At 40.0% G+C, this 23,361-nt stretch overlaps 1 protein-coding gene across 2 annotated transcripts in view; it reads left to right on the forward strand.

Annotated features, from left to right (window-relative positions):
- GBE1 (1,4-alpha-glucan branching enzyme 1) overlaps positions 1-23,361 on the forward strand; it is a 277,500-nt gene that overhangs the window by 47,214 nt on the left and 206,925 nt on the right. For both annotated transcript variants that reach the window (XM_045002099.1, XM_045002100.1), the window contains exon 2: positions 21,589-21,758. In XM_045002099.1, the coding sequence (XP_044858034.1) occupies positions 21,589-21,758 (170 nt within the window). The remainder of the gene's footprint in view (positions 1-21,588; positions 21,759-23,361) is intronic.

A 23,361-nucleotide genomic window follows, 5' to 3' on the forward strand; every position in this document is an offset into this window, starting at 1 on the left:
ACGGTGGCTCAGATGTGGGAATCTCCCTCACATTCTCTGCAGTGAAGACTGAAACAAAGAACTAATTTAGCTTCTCTGCAATGGCCTCATTTTTCATTGAGTGCTCCTTTAGCACCTCAGTCATCCAGTGGCCCCTACACTACACACTATGTACACTATAAAAGGGAAAAAAAATCCATTTTAAATCGTATGTCAGAGAGCACCCACTTATATTTGAATTCCTTGCTGTAGATAGAAATGTAGTCACTAATCCAGTAGATAATTAAAGAAAAAAATACACTATGCTTTTTTGGACTAAAATGTAAGAGCATTTATGAGTTTACACTTGGCTGTAGTGGATTCATGAGATGAAATAAAACTGGACTAGTGTATTATGAGAATCTTAAAAACCAGAACATAGTTGATAGCTTTGAAAATGTCTCAAACATACCTACTCCCCTTTAATTCTTTTTTTTTTGGTGAAGCTACAGGAAAATACTTTTTGGAAGTTCAGAGTTAACTTCTCAAATTTCAGGGCTGGTATCAGTTTTGTTTTTGTTTGGGATCTCTTGAGTTTTAATAAGAATTAGGCCCCAATCCTGCAATGACTTGTGTGCTTGCTTAACTTTATACACGGTGAGGAATCTCGTTGAAGACACTGAGGTGTCTGACATGTTGAGTTTTGAGCAGAACTCCTCTTAAGTATGGTGCTCTGGAGCATTGGACAAGAACCTTCCCCAGCAGCATCTCTTAAATTGTGCAGGAGAGGAGCTCCTTTCTCACATATCTGAGGAGGTCCATAGTAGCAGTTTGTCTGCTGTACATATTAGGAAATACCACAGTGGAACTTTTGCCTTCCTGTTACTAGCTATGCAGGAAGGAGTACTTAGGAGCCTTGTACATGGGAGGGGATAATCTTTGCTGTTCCTCTCCCAAGATGCATAGAAAAGAAATCTGGAGACTTTCAGCAGAGGCAATCCTCTCATGCACCCTAGTCCATAGAAAACCTTATAGTGGTTATAAAGTGTCCTAGCTGGATCTCTTGGGAGCTGGAGAAAATTGTAGTGGGATGTTTCTTGTGAAAACCAGTCTATTTTTAAATTTGCGGCATTCCTTACTTTTTTCCTTAAAAGGGAATTTTGACTTTTTTTAATCTTACGGTTAAGGTTGCACCAGTAATATAATCATTTTACAAAATACATACACTAAATAAGTTAAAAATCTAGTAATTAAAAATAATGCAAATAACCAGGAAAAGTAACATATAAATAAATATTTTATTACTACATCAGTTCATATACCTGAGTACATTATTGATGTGAAAGTTCTCCTTGCACACTTCAGTAACAGCTTTAACTGATCCAAAATACATAGCACAAAGACAATATACACATTAGTAAGGTCTTTCTCTAGCAAAAAGTCTGCCTGCCTGACTATTCAGACAGTAGCCATGTATTTTCACCATAAATGTATTGACTGTCTCAGCAATGTATGGGAATCAGTCTGATGGTGGGTTTTTTTGTTTGATTTGCGTATACAGTACACCTGTGCTGAACTTATGTTCATTTACTGGATTCTCTCTCTTGGCAGTTGTTTTAGAGCTAACAACTTAAGTAACTTTACTTCAGTGTTCAGAGTATTTCTGTGAATAGGTAAGTGGAAGCAAATATGCAGATAATGAGGGAACCTTTATTTTTGTTAACTTTTACCCATGAAAACTAACCAATTTTTTCCTGTTAAGCTTTTGCCCACAGTCTTCCATGTTGGTGTAATTCTATAACTCATTAATTTAGTCTGTGAATTGTCCTATTTGTTTCAGCTGTCATTCACTTTTCTTGATGATGATAATATTGTTTTATTTCTATTTTTTGTGAACAGCGCTCTGCTGCTGGATTAAATCTGTGTTGCACAATAAATGTGCATGAGCAGGAGACGTTGGCATAAAACGCAGCAATGAACATTGTAGATATGTGACATTATAAAACTGAAGACTAGTTTAAATATGTAAAACTGTTTTCCTATCCTGTAGAGCTTAGATTGCAGACACACAAATATAGTATAACTCATGACCTCAGATGCTTTAAAAAAAAAAATAAAAAAAAAATCAGGAGCCTCTGAATGCTCTTTGCTCCACAGTGTGTGCATGGAGTTTGCAAACTATTTCCTTGAATGGCTGGCCTTCACTGAAGAGGTTATTTTTGACTAACTTTGATTAACAAATCTTTGTTTCTAATTCATATCTTCCCCTTACACGACAGCACCAGGAAATATATCAGGTATACATCAAATCCAAAAGCTGCAGCCACTGTCAAAGAAGCTAGGGGACTAACCTATAATCCTGCTTGGCTTCAGATGGAAGGCTTTCCTTTGGCAGCTCTCCAAGCTGAAAATTGGGCTCACAGTACAGAGTTAGCAGAATTTTTCTAGGCTTCTGTCAAGAATAAGGAGTGTCCTATGTCTGTCTCTTTCCTCTTGGGTTAATGCATTTATATTCTACATATTTTTTTGAAAATATTAATATTTATATTTGGACAAGTGTAGAGATGTAATATATTACAATACATATACAGTGATATGGTATCTTTGCTCAGTTGGTTTTTCTATTTTTAAAATGTACTTCAAAAGTTCACAGAAGAGTTGGAGAAGATTTCAAATATCACTTCCTAAACATGCTGTCTGCCGGGTGCTAAGATATGGGATGTGGACCTGAGGCTGAAGAGGATCCTAATGGGAGCGGGAAAGAATTTCGCTGATTGCCCTTCATGTAGGAACCAATGATAACGGCTACATTCTTGCTGGGACATATCAAGGGAGACTGTGCCAGGCTGGGGAAGACACTTAAGGAAATCGAGGCTCAGGTGATCTTCAGTGGGATTCTGCCTGTTCATAGAGAAGGGCAACAATGGTGTGACAAGATTATGGCGATCAGCAGATGGCTCAGGCAGTGGTGCTATAAGGAGGGCTTCGGGATGTATAGCCACTGGGAAGCATTCATGGACAGAGGACTGTTCTCTCGGGATGGACTTCACCTGAGTAAGGAGAGAAATAGACTTCTAGGATGGAGGCTGGCACAACTGATTAAGAGAGCTTTAAACTAGGAATTAGGGGGAGATGGTTGGGAGAGTCCAGGTAATCTCCATGCTGGAATTTACCATTGAGAGGGAAGAAAACAAAGTAAGAAAGGATACAGCCGTAGGTAGGAGAATGGACATAAGGAGGAAGGGTAGTATAGATACCAGTCTAATAGGTGATACTGGTGGTAGAATGTCTGTGCCTAATCAGGTAAAGAATGTCAGTGAAGCCAAACAGCAAAAATTAAGATGTTTGTACACTAATGCGAGGAGCCTAGGTAACAAAATGGAGGAACTAGAGCTACTGGTGCAGGAAGTGAAACCGGATATTTATAGGGATAACAGAAACGTGGTGAAATAGTAGTCATGACTGGAGTATGGGTATTGAAAGCTATGTGCTGTTTACGAAAGACAGAAATAAAGGCAAAGGTGGTGGAGTAACACTGTTTGTCAATGATGAGGTAGACTGTAAAGAAATAAGAAGGAACGGAATGGATAAGACAGAGTCTGTCTGGGCAAAAATCACATTGGGGGAGAGAGCTTCTAGAGCCTCCCCTGAGATAGTGCTTGGGGTGTGCTACAGACCACTGGGATCCGATTTGGATATTGATAGAGACCTCTTTAATGTTTTTAATGAAGTAAACACTAATGGGAATTGTGTGATCATGGGAGACTTTAACTTCCCAGATACAGACTGGAGGATAAGTGCTAGTAATAATAATAGGGCTCAGATTTTTCTGCATGCGATAGCTGATGGATTTCTTCATCAAGTAGTTGAAGAACCAACAAGAGGGGATGTCATTTTAGATTTGGTTTTGGTGAGTAGTGAGGACCTCATAGAAGAAATGGTTGTAGGGGACAGCCTTGGTTCGAGTGATCATGAGCTAATTCAGTTCAAACTAGATGGAAGGATAAACAAAAATAGATCTGGAACTAGGGTTTTTTATTTCAAAAGAACTAACTTTAAAGAATTAAGGAAATTAGTTAGGGAAGTGTTTAGGAAAGAACTTGGGGATCTAAAGGTGGAGGAGGCCTAGAATTACTTCAAGTCAAAGTTGCAGAAACTATCAGAAGCCTGCATGCCAAGAAAGGGGAAAAAAATTCATAGGCAGGAGTTGTAGACCAAGCTGGATGAGCAAGCATTTCAAAGAGGTGATTAAGAAAAAGCAGAAAGCCTACAAGGAGTGGAAGATGGGAGGGATCAGCAAGGAAAGCTACCTTATTGAGGTCAGAACATGTAGGGATAAAGTGAGAGAGGCCAAAAGCCATGTGGAGTTGGACCTTGCAAAGGGAATTAAAACCAATAGTAAAAGGTTCTATAGCCATATAAATAAGAAGAAAACCAAGAAAGAAGAAGTGGGACCGCTAAACACTGAGGATGGAGTGGAGGTTAAGGGTAATCTAGGCATGGCCCAATATCTAAACAAATACTTTGCCTCAGTGCTTAATGAGGAGCTTAGGGATAATGGCAGGATGACAAATGGGGATGAGGATATGGAGGTAGATATTACCACATCCGAGGTAGAAGCCAAACTCCAACATCTTAATGAAACTAAATCGGGAGTGGGCAGATAATCTTCATCCAAGAATATTAAAGGAACTGGCACATGAAATTGCAAGCCCATTAGCACGAATTTTTAATGAATCAGTAAACTCAGGGGTTGTACCGTATGACTGGAGAATTGCTAACATAGTTTCTATTTTTAAGAAAGGAAAAAAAAGTGATCTGAGTAACTATAGGCCTGTTAGTTTGACATCTGTAGTATGCAAGATCTTGGAAAAAATTTTGAAGGAGAAAGTAGTTAAGGACATTGAGGTCAAGGGTAATTGGGACAAAATACAACATGGTTTTACAAAAGGTAGATCGTGCCAAACCAACCTGATCTCCTCCGTTGAGAAGGTAACAGATTTTCTAGACCAAGGAAACGCAGTGGATCTAATTTACCTCGAGTTCAGTAAGGCATTTGATACAGTTCCACATGGGGAATTATTAGTTAAATTGGAGAAGATGGAGATCAATATGAAAATTGAAAAGTGGATAAGGAACTGGTTAAAGGGGAGACTACAACGGGTCATACTGAAAGGTGAACTGTCAGGCTAGAAGGAGGTTACCAGTGGAGTTCCTCAGGGATGGGTTTTAGGACCAATCTTATTTAATCTTTTTATTACTGACCTTGGCACAAAAAGTGGGAATGTGATAAAGTTTGCAGATGACACAAAGCTGAGAGGTATTGCTAACACAGAGAAGGACCAGGATATCATATCTGACCTTGTAAAATGAAGTAATAGTAATAGGATGAAATGTAATAGTGAAAAGTGCAAGGCCATGCATTTAGGGATTAATAACAAGAATTTTGGTTATAAATTGGGGACACATCAGTTGGAAGTAACAGGAGGAGGAGAAGGACCTCGGAGTATTAGTTGATCACAGGATGACTAGGAGCTACCAATGTGATATGGCTGTGGAAAAAGCTAATGTGGTCTTGGGATGCATCAAGCGAGGTATTTCCAGTAAAGATAAGGAGGTGTTAGTACCATTATACAAGGCACTGGCGAGACCCCATCTGGAATATTGTATGCAGTTCTGGTCTCCCATATTTAAAAAGGATGAATTCAAACTGGAACAAGTACAGGGAAGGTCTACTAGGATGATCCGACGAATGGAAAACCTGTCTTATGAAAGGAGACTCAAAGAGCTTGGCTTGTTTAGCCTAACCAAAAGGAGGCTGAGGGGAGATATGATTGCTCTTTATAAACATATCAGAGGGATAAAGATCAGGGAGGGAGAGGAATTATTTAAGCTTAGTACCAATGTGCACAGAAGAACAAATGGATATAAACTGGACACTAGGAAGTTTAGACTTGAAACTAGATGAAGGTTTCTAACCATTAGAGAAGTGAAGTTCTGGAACAGCCTTCCAAGGGGAGTAGTGGGGGCAAAAGACATATCTGGCTTCAAGACTAAGTTTGATAAGATTATGGAGGGGATAGTATGATGGGATAGCCTAATTTTGGCAATTAATTGATCTTTGATTATTAGCAGGTAAATATGCCCAATGGTCTGTGTTGGGATGTTAGATGAGGTGGGATCTGAGTTACTACAGAGAATTTTTTCCTGGATGCTGTCTGGTGAGTCTTGCCCACATGCTCAGGGTTTAACTGATCGCCATATTTGGGGTTGGGAAGGAATTTTCCTCCAGGGCAGATTGGCAGAGGCCCTGGAGGTTTTTCACCTTTCTCTGCAGCGGGGGGGCACGGGTCACTTTCTAGAAGATTCTCTGCACCTTGAGGTCTTCAAACCACGATTTGAGGACTTCAGTAACTCAGACATATGTTAGGGGTTTGTTACAGGAGTGGGTGGTTGAGATTCTGTGGCCGTCATTGTGCAGGAGGTCAGACTAGATCATAATGGTCCCTTCTGACCTCAAAGTCTATGATTCTGTGATTTAACAAGCACCAGAGATGTGGCACAATCTCTGCTCAGACTGCTTTTGTGAGTGAGAAGAGTATTAAAACTCATGAAACTAGTGCAGCTGTGGGGGAATTGCTAAGCACAGAAACAACCCTTTTAAGCAATGGGTGACAAATTTTACATCAGTGAACCTTTATTGTTTAACGTTATACATCAAAAGTGCCCATCCAGTGCTCTGTTTTAGTAGAAAACTATCACACACAGAGTGGGAAAACTTCACTTAAAAGACCACAAATAGACATCTCTTCTCCCTGCTCCTAATCTAAGCCACCCTTTTCTCCCCTGGCCTGTTAAAACACTATTCCTTGACACCCCTTCTTCACTCCCAGTGGTGTTTAATCTCAAAGTGGCCATTGAAGAGACAGGCAACAAGAGAACTGGTGCAAACCAACCTGCACCTGCCTAAACAGCACCCACCAATGTCAGATCCACTTTAAACTTTGAATCTCACCACTTTTTCTTACTCTCTGAAATTAGGATGAGGATCTATTTACTATGATATTGGATACCCATGCAGACCTCTACAAATTTTACCTTCCCCACTTCTGTATCAGATGGGGTCTCTTATCCCACTATCAAAAGCATCCCACTATAATTTATGCCTGTTACTCATTCTCCGAACAGGAAGAAAATAGTCCAAAGATGTTCCTGGTAGATGGGAGTGGTTGAAGGAAACAGAAGTTGAGGATTTTCCGTTTCTGAAGCACACCAGCCCGACACCAAAAGAGGGCATGTAATGTCCTTTTAAATAGATGAAGCAAAGAGAAACTTTGAAAAACTGATATTGAACAGTAAACTCTCATGAGGATTTGTCCTTTTTAACAAATCTTATGAACTCTTAAGGCACTTGATTGCTTGATGGAGACATATGTTCTCAGATTTGACTTGTTTTGTTTTATTGTCTTAATGAAGTTTCTTCAGTGGTACTTCTGTTAAAGTAGTATTGTGTTTGCAATTGATTTAGTTGACAAGTCAAAATGATTAATAAATAAAAATAGCAAGGTGGTAGTTCTGCTTATCAGAATTTAAATGCTGTCTCTGCTCTTTTTCTGGAAGCCTGACTTCTGCTCTCACTGCTACACAAATACTAGCCAGGAATGCCAGGCCTTGATGTCTATTTTGCCTGACTTTTTTTTTTCCCTTCCATTATTCCTTTATTTGAATCCAGTGTAGTAATGTTTCCTTAATCTGGCTGTCCAAGAACGCCTTAGCTTCTCTGGTGTGATGTAGTGTCTTTACTTGTCCCTTGAATCCAATATTTTTTCTTCTACCAGCATAGCTGCCAGCTTGTGCTTCACATACGAGAAGTCTCGTTCTGGCTTCAGAGAGGATGTAAAATCTGACATACATCTATGACCGGTCACAACCAGTATTCCCTCTAATTTTTTCAGTCTATGTGCGGAATGAATTTTATGTGCACCATATCGAAGTAATGTGCAGATGCCACCAGTAGAAACCAAAAACCTAGATAAAATAAATATATAATATTTTAAAAGTTACCATAGGGATAATTACTGTAGCCAGGACAGGTTAGGCATTTTAGAACTCACTACTCAAAAATTTAAATTTAAATTTTTGAGAGAAATAAAAATTATGAAATACATAGACCAGTCAAAAAACTAAAATAACACACTTTGAAAGAAGTATCAAGAAATAACAACCGTAAAAGTATGTGTTGGGAGGTGAAAGACGTGTGTGTGTGTGTGTGAGAGAGAGAGAGAGAGACGTGCATTGCCTGTTTAAGTACGCTGCCCTTTTAAGTAGATCAGTAAGTTCAGACACAGCAAGAGCTGCCAGCAAGCTCCCTCCATCCTGAGCCCTGCTGTGTTCTCTTCCCCCCCCCGCCCGCACTCTGTGGAGGTGGGGTACAGGGACATACTGACATCAGCACCCTCTCCCGCTCTGCACAGCAAGCAGGAGGCTCCTGGGAGCAGCTCCAAGGCAGAGGGCAGGAGTAGCACATGGCAGTGGGAGGAGGGACACCTGAACTGCATGGCACTTGATAGCCTGCTGGGTGACTGCCCAGCCACTCAGTTTACAGGGATTTTAGGTCACAACCACAGTTGTAATTTAGTTGAAATGACAAATTTATTTTTCACAAGGCTTCTAAGAAAATTAAGTAGTGAGGGGGTGAGAAATATTTTTTAAGAGTAGGAAATGTTTTGAGAAGGAATAAATGGTCAGTTTTCAACATGGCACAAGATTAACAGTGACAAGCCTCAAAATCGGTGCTAGGACCAGCGTTCTAATATAATCTTAATCTGGAAATGGGGTTAATATTGAAGGGGCAATATCTGCAGATGACACAATTTAGTCAGGTTGGAAGACTTCATATTTAACAGAAGTATGCAAATGGACACTATGATAATGGATGAAATTCAGTGCAAACAAATACGAGAGACTCTATTCTGGAAGAAATAATATGGACAACTCCATACAAATTACTGGGTTCTAAAATGATTGTCTGTAAAGTCAGTCACATTTTGGGAGTTGGAAGAACTGAGTTTACTTGAGTTGTCCAGAGTGTAGACACACTTTGTCAAAAGTGCAGTGTTAGTGAATATCCTAAAATGTTAGAATGTGAAAGGAATGGGGTAGAAAAGTATTGTTGGAAATATAATGGCATTATATTGACTTGCCTGGAAAACTGAGCAGTTTTGGTCATATTAAAGCAAAAAGATAGTGATCCAGAAGTGTGTGACAAATGATTAGAGACTTGCAAAAATGTCCATAGGATGAGTGGAAAGTTTATTGGCAAGCAGGTTAATAAGAGGGAATGTGAGAAGTACAATATAATAAAAGAACAGTATAGAGGAAGTAAATTGGATACTATTTACTCTTCCCTGTAATACGACAAGGGGGAAGTCAATTAAAATGAAAGGGAACAAATTTAAAGCACATAAAATGAAATATTTGTACATCATATATAATAAACCTTTGGAACTCATTGCAATGTAAATGAGGTTGAGTTCAGTAGGATTTAAAGGATTATTTGTTTTGTATGAATAATGAACATCCACAATTACACTAGGCAACCAAAAAGTATTGGGAATATAAACACTCATACTTCAGAGCAGAGACCAACTACTGATGGAGAGAAGTTGGGAAGAAACTCTTCTCTCCCCGCACCCATGGACAGACTTTTATCACAGCAGCAGGGTTTCTTGCCTCTCCCGCTAAGTAACTGGTACTGACCCTTTTCAAAGACCAGATAGTGATCTGATGACTTCTAGAGGGACCTGAAGTAGGCTTATTATGGAAATTCATAGTGAAGCTGGAGCAGCTATTGCTGCTTCATTGTTCTTTCTCTTTAGCAATAGTGCTTTTTGTTAAACAGTGGAGTAAGTTTGGGCAATGTTCCTTCAAAAGGGGGATGCATGGTTAACATAACCAGCAGTGCCAGTCAAAATCCTGCTGATTTGGGAGAAGTTGGCAAGGAATGAATTTCTGACGTGGGATGATGTCCTCCCCACTCCTCTTCTGGTAGGGAATTAAGATTTTTGTATAAAGCTTATTTTGCTCAGTATCACTGTAGAAAGGTAAATCTTATTCAGCATATTATTGTGCTCCTTTAAGATAATAACATTACTTGCAGAATTAACAAGAAAACTGAAGCCAAACTAATATAGCACACAAGGAGTCCAAATTTGAGAAGAAACAGATAACTTCTTATGTTCGCTGCTGTGACAAACCAATAAAGGCCATTTAAAGATCACATTCCACACTGCAACCAACTAAAATTAAATGCAGTAGAAATAAAGTGCTGTGGACCAAGGTCACTATGTGCAGAACTTTGGTCCTTAACAATCTGTAGAGGTGTGCTGAATCATACAAAAAATATTTTAAGGAAGTTTTATAAATAGTGCCCATTGCCATTCCCTTGATATTTGGGTTCCTTAGCCTTGTCAATGTGTAAAGAAAGTCTTAAGCTTTATGGAATAGTAGGGATTACCAACCAAAAAAGCTCTTCAGAAGTGATCAGCATTATCCCTGTTTTTTCCCAAAGCCTGTGTGCAGCCATTATTTTAGTCTGAGTTTTGTTTCGGACTTTGTAGCTGTCAGTATTGTTGCTGTGGGACTTGTTGAGTTTATTTTTTCCAGACTCAACCTTGATATCTGATAATACAAAATAAGTCCTTTAGCAATAGTTGACAGTGGACTCAACTGGGAATTGTTATGTTATTACTTACAGCTCCATTTAAAATACTTCAAGTAAATAAAACTTTTAAGAGGGTTGACTCTGAATTATTTTTGCTCTTAAAGCTTATTTTAATATGATTGAGAAGTCTGTGTGGAAGATTCCAGCAGTAAGTATTCTGTGCTGAGAAGAAACTAAGCGGCTTATTTTAATATGGAAAAAAGGTTTACCATCTAGTACTTAATTTAAACCCTGTTGAATTCCAAAAGGAGCTTGTATAGTTACAGTAAACATGCATAGTAAACTAGATAAATTAATTTTAATGACTGTATTGTCTCAACATTGCAAACAAATTAATAACTATATTGCTCTTTCAGTTTACCTAGGTATGTGATTAATGTTAGTATTAAACATTCTGGTGTCTTTTGGCAATATGAAAACTTGAATGCTTAACAAGAACACAATTTCAGATTAAAGTAATAAATCAGAATTACCAATGCCACACTCTTCAATTGGCCACACTCCTCAGCTGGCATTGGAAGTGTAGTATTTTGTCCCATGTACTTTTGGCAGCATGCCTCTTTATCAGCTACTGTCTTTGCAGTCACGCTTGTGTTCACGTCTTTGCTACATGCTCTGCTGATTGCCTTGGAAAAGGGCAATGCTGTAACTGTTGAGATGACCTTTCAGTTTATTTTCTCTTGTGTAATATCAAACGTGAGCTAACACAGTCTTAGTCTACTGATTTCTAGAAAGAAAGCTTTACATTTTCCACAGCATTCTGCTCAAATGTGATGTGGTTTCTCTGTAGTTATGTTTATTTAAAAAAAAACCCCAAAACCAGAAATCAAAACCCTGCCGTGTTAATCACTGAAGAGAAGAGAATGTTTATAGCAAAAACAAACAGCCCTGTTTCCATATGCAATCCATCTACAATTTAGATGTTAAACAGGTATATTGAAACAATGAGCATTGAGTGAAATAGTTGCTCTTCAACTTAAAATGTTTGTAGGAAAATATCTTTATACAACAATGGACTAAACAGGAAATATTACATAGTTAAATGGAGCCAGTATGTACTAGGAAAGTATATACAATGAAAGCTTAAACTCTATTTTTGACTGCTGTAAATGAAAAATGTAGTCTAACTACTCTGATTACCATGAAAAATAAATGCAGAATAACTTTATGTTGAAATTGACTCAGAGCACTATTTTACCAAGTTTAGTTGTCATTTTCAAATGGAATACTTGATATCCCAGAATTTCTCTCAGATGGCTAGAGATGCTTCTTAGGCCCTGATCCTGCAAAGATTTACATAGGTGAGTAGCCGTGTTGAAGCAAATGGGGTTGTTTATGTGCATGTATTTTTGCAGGATTGGTACCTTAGGCCTGGTCTACACTAAGAAGGGGGGGTCGAACTAAGGTATGCAAATTCAGCTACGTGAATAGCGTAGCTGAATTCGAAGTACCCTAGTTCGACCTACTCACCCGTCCAGACGCGGTGGGGTCGAACTCCGCGGCTCCCCCGTCGACTCCGCCACCGCCGTTTGCAGTGGTGGAGTACCAGAGTCGACCGCAGTGCTTCCGGAGTTCGAAGTATCGCGTCTAGATCAGATGCGATAGTTCGAACTCCGAGAAGTCGAACTCACCGCGTTGACCCGGAAGGTAAGTGTAACTACCCTTAGTAACTAGTTCTCTAGGCTTCTGGTAGAAAGAAATTGATATTGGGGAAGGGTAAATTTTTAAATATTTGTAACTCAGCTCTCAAATACTGGAATCTGATCAGAAAAATCAGTGAAATGACCTATGAAAAAAATAAATCAGGATTTAAATCTTTTTCTAATCACTTTCACCTTTTAGTTCTGAATTAACAGTGTGGATGTTGAATGTTAGGCAACTGGAAAAAACTTGCAAGATGCACTGACTGCCAAATTGCTGTCAGTACAGTCATTAATATCGTAAAATATTAATGAGAAAATAAAATAGGGAAAGGGTTACAATTTTAACTAATTTACTCCATGTTTAAGAAAACACTGTGCCAGAATTTTAAAGTTAGCAATGGTTTGCTTGCTGAAATATTATTAAAATAAACTGCTTACTTATTAAATTTAATTGCTTATTAGTATTTATATCTCTACCAGAATTAGCAGCTGCTGACTGGAAATGTCAAGAAAAACTTTATAATTATCATTTAATCTTTCCGAGTACTCTCGATTCTTTTCATCATATTTGTGGAAATTAAGATATATTTCAGGACTCGCATGTTACTGCATTTTTTTATTTATTTTAAAAAAAAAATCAGATGTTCTATATGGAGAACTTTAGGCAGAACAAATAATTGCTCATTAGTTATTCATAGTATAAATGAATTAATTTGTCTAACTTTAAACATTGTGTCCAGTTTGTATCTTCCATTATTACTGCAGACTTAGTTACTGGTTTGGAGATGAGGAGAATGCAGTAAACATTTTCCCTATTTTTAATGGAGGTAAGAAAGGTAATTAAAATACAGCTTCTGCTTAGCCCCGCCATAGGCTTTTGTTGGCCTGCTCTATTTGTACTACTGAGAGATTGTACCTGCTTAAGAAGCCGCAGACACTCCCTCAAGGTGAAAGGCATAATAAACCTTGCAGGCTGAAGTGACAGTAGGGATAGTTTAAATTGTGTATATAGGGGGACAATAAAGGAAATGTAGAATAATTTCAGTTAGTTATAGTGGGATACTACAAGGCTGTGTTTTCTGGAGAAGACTCTTTTATAGTTATCACATACTCGCAAATTTGACCTAATTAACTGTGCCTCATACAAGGCTTCCATTCTGATTTACTGTACACTAAACATTAATTTCCATAAGAGCTCACAAGTCCTTGTACCTCATTTAAATGAAAATGACAAATGATGTACTGGAATTGGAAAACATAAAAGGGACATCAGGACTTTTACAGTAAATAAAACATACCCATTCCTATCTATGCAAAATGTTGAACTTTTAACTTTGATTCCAGATTGGTGCTGTCTGTTGGTGATCAATGGAGGGATGAATGTAATGTTAAACCACCATGGGTTCCATGGCATTCCAATGAATAGCTCAAAGAAGAGGGAAAGATGAAGTATTTGCATATGGAATGACTTTAATAGTGCAGCTAGAACTTATAGAGAAAGGACACATTCACCCACACATAGACATCCTTGGATCATTGCGGAAATGAGTGAAATGTCCATTTTATCGGAAAAGCAAAGTGACAGGCTCCTCCAATGGGCTGATCTGTGTAAAGTCAGCCATTGACCTTTGGTGCTTCTAAACATTTGAACATTAATCTTTTCTGTTCACTTTATACGTTACACTCCTGCACAAATGTTAGTTCACCTATTCTAAAATATATAAGCTGAATTGAATAGGACTTGAAGAGTGAGTAAAATGGGGAAAGAACAAGTGGAGACTAAAAGGAATAAAGTGGCTATTTAATACGAATTCAAACCTTTCAGCAGATATGGCAAAGCAGATGTAGGTAAAGGCTAGACGTAAGTGACAAAAATAGGTGAACTGTTACTGTGATGATAAAGGAGTGTCAGCAGTACATTGCATTGCAGTGGCTTGAAGGAGTGGTCCACAGCCTTTTTGTTGCTGTTGTAAATCCCCTTGCAATGAACTGGTGGATGGGTACACCCTCATCCCAGTTTTTTGCCATGCTCCAACATAGGCATCATATCTAATTTTTTCCTTTCAATATCAATCTGGTTTTGACCTGATAGAGTAGGGTTTGCAGCAGGAGCAGGAACAGACCTGAGAAGTGTTGCTCATCTTTTATGCATTTCTCACTTTCTTGCACAATTGGTAACATGAGCATGAGTGACCCTTTCTCAAACAGACACTGAGAGCTACAAGTCCAAAGGTGCGGGGGTTCTAATCCCAGTACTTCTGTGCACTGCACGGGGCCCTTATTAACCAGGCACATATCCCTCCCTTAGGGGCAGGCAATTACCTTTAACTCATTTTGCAGATGATAACTGGTAGGTTGGTCACTGCAAGCAGAGATGGGATGCCAGAAGCTGGGAATGGGTGACGGGATGGATCACTTGATAATTAGCTATTCTGTTCATTCCCTCTGGAGCAGCTGGCATTGGCCGCTGTCAGAAGACAGGATACAAGGCTAGATGCACTTTTGGTCTGACTCAGTATGGCCATTCTTATGTCTCTCCCACTCTGCCGTGCTGGCTTTTGGAAGCAATCTAAATCCATGTGCTTCTGTAACACTAACAGCATTCTCTTTGTCCATCTCTAGTGACTAGGTCAGTGAGATATAGAGGCTTATGAGTCTGCTAGTACCTCCATGGATGTGATCCTTTAGCTCAAGTCATAGAGGCTAATGCTTTAGGATTTAGAGATCCTGGATTCAGTTCCTGTGTATAACTCAAGGAGATTGTTTGTCTATGCTGTCTATAACCAGTAGAGTCAGGAACAGAACCCAGGAGTCCTCATAGCTGACATCTTAGGTAACAAATGGTTATCTACCTGAGTCAAGTATGGTGTCTCCCTCTGTGGCCTGATCATCAGAGGCAGGCAGCCTACCTTTCCCCTTCCACTTCACCGATATCAGTAGCAGATTGAAGAAGTCTGTGCTGGGGAGCTGAAGGTTGAGTTAAAATTCTGCTGAAAAAACATAGAGTGGGGATGGAGGACTAATATGTTGGAGTGAGAATTCTGGAATAACTTGTTAGAATTATTTTATATTGTAAAACATTTTTAGTAGTGAATTTGGATGCTGTGCTAACACTTTTTTTTATTTTTATTTTGGTTAATGGGGTATGTTTGAGGGTTACTACTGAATTTATTGGAAAAGGGAAAGCTGAGAGATCTTGCTGGTGAGCATTTGTGACATTACCCAGGGTACAATCTGGACTGATGGATAGCTATGTCCCCTCAATGCTCCATGCTGGGCTGCCTTTTACCCTGCTTTGCTGTGAGTAACCACTCCTGGCCTGATCTCACACAGCCTCCAGCATGTAAATCACTCCCAGCTATCCTGTATGAGTGCAGACACTCATTAATTACATAACAGAGCAACACCAGTAAACTAAGTCCCAGACTTCACAACAAAAATGTGCATCCTGTACTGTCCTCCATCCTCCTGGATGATGCAAGCTCATGTAAAGTCTGTCATTTATTAGCAGAAAATATGTACAAATCTAGTTATCCCAAATGGAGTTTCCCAAACATTTCAATCCAAACACACTGATTTAGCTAAAACAACGAAACAAATGTATTAACTATGGAAAGGGAGATTAAGTGACCAGTAATGAGGCAGAATTGGTTACAAGGCAATAAAAAGTAAAATGTGATTAACACTTAACAAGCTAAGTGAACACAAAACAAAGGCCTATCTCCCCACATGGTTCAGCCAGTAAAACTGCAGGAACTCTTTCAGTCAGGATCTCCCCCGTAGTCCAATTATGCTTTCTTTGTTCCTCGGCTGTTGTTGATGCCATGAGTAGAAAGCAAGGGAGATATGATTTGGGGTGTCTACCCTCTCCTCTTATACCCTTTCTCTTGTGCAAGAATCTTCTCCAACTGATGTTCAGGAGACAGTCTGTGTGGCCAGGGACCTGCTTCTTTGACAAAATATAGATGTGTCCTTCCCTCCCGCCCCCCATGGAAGAGTGGCCACTTAATCAGATGATGGTCCCTTTGATCCCATAGACAGCTGGCTGAGGTGTTCACTAGTCTTTTGTCTCTGCAGCCAATGAAAAAGACAAGCAGGTCCCCACCTCCTAGACTGCCAAAAACAAGGATGCTAAGAAACTTGATTTATTTGGGAAAAAGATTTATTCTACTGTCAGCCAACAATTTTGGGTGGCGAATCATCCATCCCTGCTGGGCTGGTACAATTTTAATCTCTGGGCCAGTCTCAAAAACTTCCAGGAATCCCTCCCTCAGGGTTTGGCCCAAGAGTTCGGCATGCTGATGGAGGAGGGCAGGGCAGTGTCCAGATGCTCCCTGCAAATGGCATGGGACGTGGTGGACTTGGTAGCAAGGGTGGTTGCATTGATAGTGCTCATGTGACATTGTTCCTGGCTCCAGACTGCAGGCCTCTGCCAGGAGATGCAGGCTTCGATCCAGGACCTCCCCTTTGATGGCGTTGGTGTGTTCTCAGACAAAACAGATGACAAGCTACACTGATTGAAGGACACTAGGGCTACCTTTCGCTTGTTGGGCATGCACATGCCACAATCAGCCAGGAAGCCCTTCCAACCACTGCTGCTACCAAGACCCTAACAGCCTGATCAAGGACCTATGAGGAGAAGGGCTGCTAGTTTTAGTCGTCATCGCCCTTCTTCCTCCCACTCGCCAACCAAGCTTGGGGTAGTCAAACACCCGGGGGCCAGAAGTGATCGTTTTGAGGGTGCGCCTGAGAGCGACGCACCTAGTCAGTTGACCAGATCCTACCCACCTTTTCCTCAACTGCCTTTACCCCTACAGCTCGGCCTGGTCGTGGTTTATGTTGGACCGCTGGGTCGTGGACATAGTGGCCCAAGGCTATACCCTGCACTTCCTGGCTGTTCCTCCTTCCTGCCCCTCAAGCCCCATTTTCCCATCCCTCTCCAGGGACCCTTCTTATGAGCAGCTAGCTGCCCACTTGCTCGAAGCCAAGAATGTCATGGCAGATCACCTCAGCAGGACTTCTCATCTCGCCACAAATTGTCGCTCCATCCGGAGGTGGTCACCCTAATCTTTCACAGGTGAGAGTCTCCGCTGGTGGACCTGTTTGTGTCCAGACAGAACAGGAAGTGCCACGTGTTCTGTTCTCTGCAGGGCAGGGTCAAGGGCTCCTTGTTGGGCACATTCCTCATTCCGTAGTCAGGAGTGTTGATGTATGCCTTCCTGCTGGTGCTGTTCATTGCTTTGTCTTGAGCAAGATTCTGTGAATTGTCATCCTCATAGCCCTGTTGTAGCCTTGTCACCATTGGTTTGGCATGCTGCAGCTACCTCATCGGCCAGATCTGCTGTCACAGAACCACGGCAACCTGCTGCACTCGCACCAGAATTTGCTACACTTGACGGCTTGGCTGCTGTGTGGCTCAGTGCGGACGAACGGGGCTGTTCCACTGATATCCAGCAGGTTTTGCTTGGCAGCAGAAAACCTTCCACCAGGGCTATATATGTGGCAAAGTGGAAGCTGTTCATATGTTGGGCCATGGACCAACACATTCACGTGGATGAGGCCCTGATGCAGGACATCCTGGACTTTTTACTGCACCTTGAGCACCAGGGTCTGTCGCTGTTTTCAATCATGATAGATCTGGAGCCATTTCGAAGTTCCATCCTCTTCCTTGAGGCCGGTCAGACTTCGCCCATCCCATGATGGGGCATTTACTGAAGGGTTTGGAGCGCCTTTACCTGCATGTCTGAGACCCAGTCCCCCCCTTGGGACCTGAATCTTGTGCTGTCGTGGCTCACCCTCTCTCCTCCACCCCCCTCCGAACCCTTGGCTTCCTGCTCCCTCCTGATTCTCTCCTGGAAGGTCTCTTTCTTGGTCGCTATAACCTCGGCCCGTAGGGTGTCCAAGATTAGGGTGCTCACATTGGAGCCACCCTGGATAGTCTTCTACAGGGACAAGGTCCAACTGTGTCTGCACCCAGCCTTGCTGCCCAAGTCATTTCCCAGTTCCACACTGGTCAAGACAATTACTTACCAGTCTTTTGTCCAAAGCCTCATGCAATGGATGAGGAGCGCATGGACGTCAGATGGGCGCTGGCCTTCTACACTGATAGAACAAAGCTGTTCCATAGGTCAACACAGTTGTTTGTTGCTGTAGCTGACCAGATGAAAGGTTGCTCAGTGTCAGCCCAGAGAATCTCATCTTGGATCATGGCCTGTATCTGCTACTGCTAGGAGCTGGCAAGGCTGCCCCTGCCAGCGATCGTGACAGCTCAATCAACTAGGGCACAGGCATCATCAGCTGCCTTTCTGGCTCAGGTACTGATCAAAGATATCTGTTGGGCTGCAACCTGGTCGTCCATCCACACATTCGCATCGCACTATGCACTGACCCAGCAGGTTCAAGACGATGCTGGCTTTGGCAAAGCAGTGCTGCATGCTGCGAGACTGTGAACTGTGCACACACCTCTATTGATTCTGCTTGTGAGTTGTCTAGAATGGCAACCTCTATTGATTCTGCTTGTGAGTTGCCTATGTGCAATCACTCGAAGAAGAAAAAACGGTTACCTACCTTTCATAACTGTTGTTCTTGGAATGGACATCAGCAACACGTCTATTACCCATCCTCCTGCCCCTCTGTCGGAGTTGTCGGCAAGAAGGAACAGAGGGGGTGATGATGCCGCATGAGTATGATACTCCAGAGGGCACCACAGCCATCCCCACAGGTACCTCTAAGGCAAAAATCTCTGGCCGCGCACATGGATATGAGCAATACATCTCGAAGAACAACAGTAACCATTGTTACGTAGGTAACCATTTTTTTTGTTGTTGCGCGCATATAGAGATAGAGAGAGAGAGACAGACAGACACCCGTGAAATTAAAGCCTGGCTCTATGTAAAGTCAATGATAAAACTCCAACTGACCTCAGTGGGGCCTCCTTGAGGCAGGGGACTGCCTAATTAAGTTCATATGCATTATAGTGGGTCTGAAGGTCGCTAGGTGCCACTGCAGTATGACTAGTTTAAAAACAATGTTGCATACAGCTCTCTTGGGGTGGTTTCTGTGTGGCTTAAGACTGAAGTGTGGCACATTCAGTATGCTGTTGTATAGCAAACGAGAAATTTATATATGCAGTATATAATATCTATAACCAATGGAATGCTCCTTCCACTTGCAAGGAGATCCTATTGATAATGGAATAAACTTGCCAAATGTCAGATGCTGAACTTTTGAGGCAGGTTTCAGTGAGTTGCTCTTTACTGGTGTGTTTAACCTTTCTCTTAATTTTTTTTTTATAAATCTTTTTTCTATGTTTGTGTTTGACATATGTAATGCATGCAAATAAAATTGTAAAAAAGTTAAAAATCAACTGTTGTACATTTTTTCTTGAAAATGACATCTCTATATTCAGAGGCCTGTAAGACACATTGTTCTGTCTATAGCACTATAAATGAAATTGATCTTAGACGGAGCAGGAATCATGACTCAATTTTGAGGCATGACACCCATGAGCAAATTTGCAGAAGTGATACTAGGGGATGGGCATTAGGGAGGTATGAGTATATTGTTTACTATATCCTGGGGCTTTCCTCTTTTGAGTCACAGTGGTTTCACGGTGAATATCTGTCTTCATAATAAAAGCTGTTGGGGAGATTAATTTTAAGAAAATAATAAAACTCTCTGTAAACATTAATATAAATAAGCCTGTTTCAATTGAAATAACCAACAAATGGAACATCTTGAACCTTTCTATCACACGTTCTTTGCCACTGAAGAGACCAATTCTGAACTGAAACTTTAAATTAATCTCAGAATGGTGTCCAGATGTTGACATTTCTTCAAGGTGTAATATCTTAGTTGTCACTATGACTGATGGTCCTTTTTGAATGAATGACTCTTCAAAGTGGATATCTTTAATAAAACTCACTATTATACTCCAGTGCTGCCATTCTCTATTTTTTCCTTACGATCAAATAAAAAAATAGTATCTTAAAATTATTTTTGGGGAGTAGATGGTGGGGGTGTAGCTTTAAGTGTACTGGCATAAGTAAATTTTGGAGACAGCGTATTTCTGGCATTTTAATTTTGTAGGTAACACAGTAAATTACAATTTGGCAGATGAGTAGACCATTTTGCGGTTGGATAGCCAAGAAATCTTTATCTTCTCCTAAAAAGGATACAAGCTTCAACATATAATAGGGTTGTCTGACTCGTTTTGGACTTGTTAGCAAACTACCACCCATCTGAATACTAGGGTGTGTGGGGGAAGGCTAAGTGATTAAAATCCATGTGAGAACTATTTCAAGTTTTAAGAGCCTGATTCTGTTGCTCTTATTCACACTTGACCTCTTACCTCCTTAAAACAGTGAGACTACTCAGGGTAAGGGTGACAGAATTTGCCACCAAGATCAAAATGATCACTTCAAGGCTGGGACGTTAATGGTATTGTGGCATTACTAATCTTCAGTGAGACTCCTTTGAGCAATTGAACAAAGTTCACATAACTTGCAACCACCTAGTACTATTTCTTTGTCCAGTAGCTCTCAAATATTTCTGGTATTAAAAGTCTCTTGCCTATGTCTTGCACTGCTGCTGGCCATGACCTGTGGGATGCTAAGCTTAATTAAGATCCTATTGTATTTACAGTACTTGCAGTAGAAATTTTCAAACCTATAGGATATCTTCCTATATCCTATTGGTTATAGGCCACATGAGGAAAATTGCTTGGCTTCTTAGTGTGAGTGAAGTCCTCCTTTTATTATTTAATAACCTTATGACTTCTGGGCTGTCAATCACAAGTTTCGGTGTGTAAGCTTAAACCACAAACTGTTCCTGTAAAGTGAAGAAACTGTAGGCTAGGAGTAGTCAATTATTTTTTTTTGTCAAGGTTCCCAGAGAAAATAATTTAAATACGTTTTTGGGTCCATTCAAAAGCATCTGGTGATCGGATTTGGACCATGGTCCATCTATTGACTACCCCTACTGTAGGGGGAAGTGAGACTGGCTTTTTTGTACTGTAAACCTTGTGCAGTATCAAAAATATTGGCAAGATAAGTTCAAGAGCATGAAGTAAATATCTGTTATTTTTTTTAATACATAAAGGGATGTATAGTACCATAGTCTGAGGAAACACCACTGTACTCTGCCTAATCGAAAATACACCTGTTTATGCATTAAAATAAGAAATTGTCATGTGTAGATCTGAGTACCTACTATAAATAAGATGGCTAAATTTTCTAAAATATATTTAATGTTGTTGTTTGAAAGGTATACCCTGTTTCATGACCAATTGAAGAACATTGAAGAAAATGAAGGCGGCCTTGATGAATTTTCAAAAAGTTACAAAACGTTTGGAGTCAATCAACTTGTGGATGGTGGACTATATTGCAAAGAGTGGGCTCCAGGGGCAGAAGCAGTGTTTCTTACTGGCGACTTCAGTAAGTATTTTTAAAGATTTTTCTATTTTGGTATTTCTCCCCACTTATAATGCCAGATCTATTGCCATAATATAGATTTGTCTGGCTTTTTTAAGTGAAAAGTAATTTAAAAAAAATTATCGCTATTAATTGTGCAATTAATCGCGCCAGTAAAGAATAATAAATACCATTTAAATATTTGTGGACGTCTTCTACGTTTTCTGATGTATTGATTTCACTTACAACACAGAATACAACGTGTATAATCACTTTATATTTATTTTATTACAAATATTTGCACTAAAAAGAAACAAAAGAAACAGTATTTTTCAATTCAGCTAATACAAGTACTGTAGTGCAATCTCTTTATCATGAAAGTACAACTTATATATGTAGCATTATATACAAAAAACCCTCTATTTGAAAATAAAAATATGTTAAACTTCAAAGCCTAGAAGTCCACTCAGTCCTACTTCTTGTTCAGCCAATTGCTCAGACAAACAAGTTTGTTTACATTTGTGGGAGATAATGCTGCCTGTTTGGTGTTTACAGTGTCACATGAAAGTGAGAATAGATGTTCATGTGGCACTTTTGTAGCCAACATCACAAGATATTTTTGCCAGTTGTGGTAAAGATTCATATGTTCCTTCATGCTTCTCCCACCATTTTAGAGGATGTGTGTCCATGCTGATGACTGGTTCTGCTCAATAACGATATAAATCAGTGCAGACTGACGCGTGTTCATTTTCATCATCTGAGCCAGATGACACCATCAGAAAGTTGATTTTCTTTTTTGGTGGTTCGGGTTCTGTAGTTTCCACATCGGAGTGTTGTTCTTTTTAAGACTTCTGAAAGCATCCTCTCCAGCTCATCACTCTCAGATTTTAGAAGACACTTCATATTCTTAAATCTTGGGTCTCGTGCTGTAGCTATCTTTAGAAATCCCAAATTGGTACCTTTTTGCGTTTTGTCAGATCTGCAGTGAAAGTGTTCTTAAATCGAACAACATGTGCTTGGTTGTCATCCGAGACTGCCATAACACACAATATATGGCAGAATGCAGGTAAAATAGTGCAGGAGACATGCAATTCTCCCCCAAAGAGTCCAGTCACAAATTTAATTAACACATTTTTTTTAACGAGCGTCATCAGCATGGAAGCATGTCCTCTGGAATGATGGCTGAAGCATGAAGGAGCATGTGAATGTTTAGCATACCTGGTATGTAAATACATTGTGATGTCGGCTAAAAAAAGTGCCATGTGAACCCCTATTCTCACTATCAGGTGTCATTGTAAATAAGAAGTGGGCAACATTATCTCCCGTAAATGTAAACAAACTTTTTTTGTCTGAGCAATTGGCTGAACAAAAAGTAGGACTGAGTGGACTTGTAGGCTCTAAAGTTTTACATTGGTTTGTTTTTGAGTGCAGTTATGTAACAAAAAAATCTACATTTGTAAGTTGCACTTTCAGGATAAAGAGATTGACTACAGTAATTGTATGAGGTGAATTGAAAAAACTGTTTTTTATCATTTTTACAGTGAAAATATTTGTAATAAAAATAATATAAAGTGAGCATTGTAAACTTTGTATTCTGTGTTGTAATTGAAATCAATGTCTTTGAAAA

This window comes from Mauremys mutica, chromosome 1, assembly GCF_020497125.1.
Source record: "Mauremys mutica isolate MM-2020 ecotype Southern chromosome 1, ASM2049712v1, whole genome shotgun sequence".
NCBI classification, from domain to species: domain Eukaryota; kingdom Metazoa; phylum Chordata; order Testudines; family Geoemydidae; genus Mauremys; species Mauremys mutica.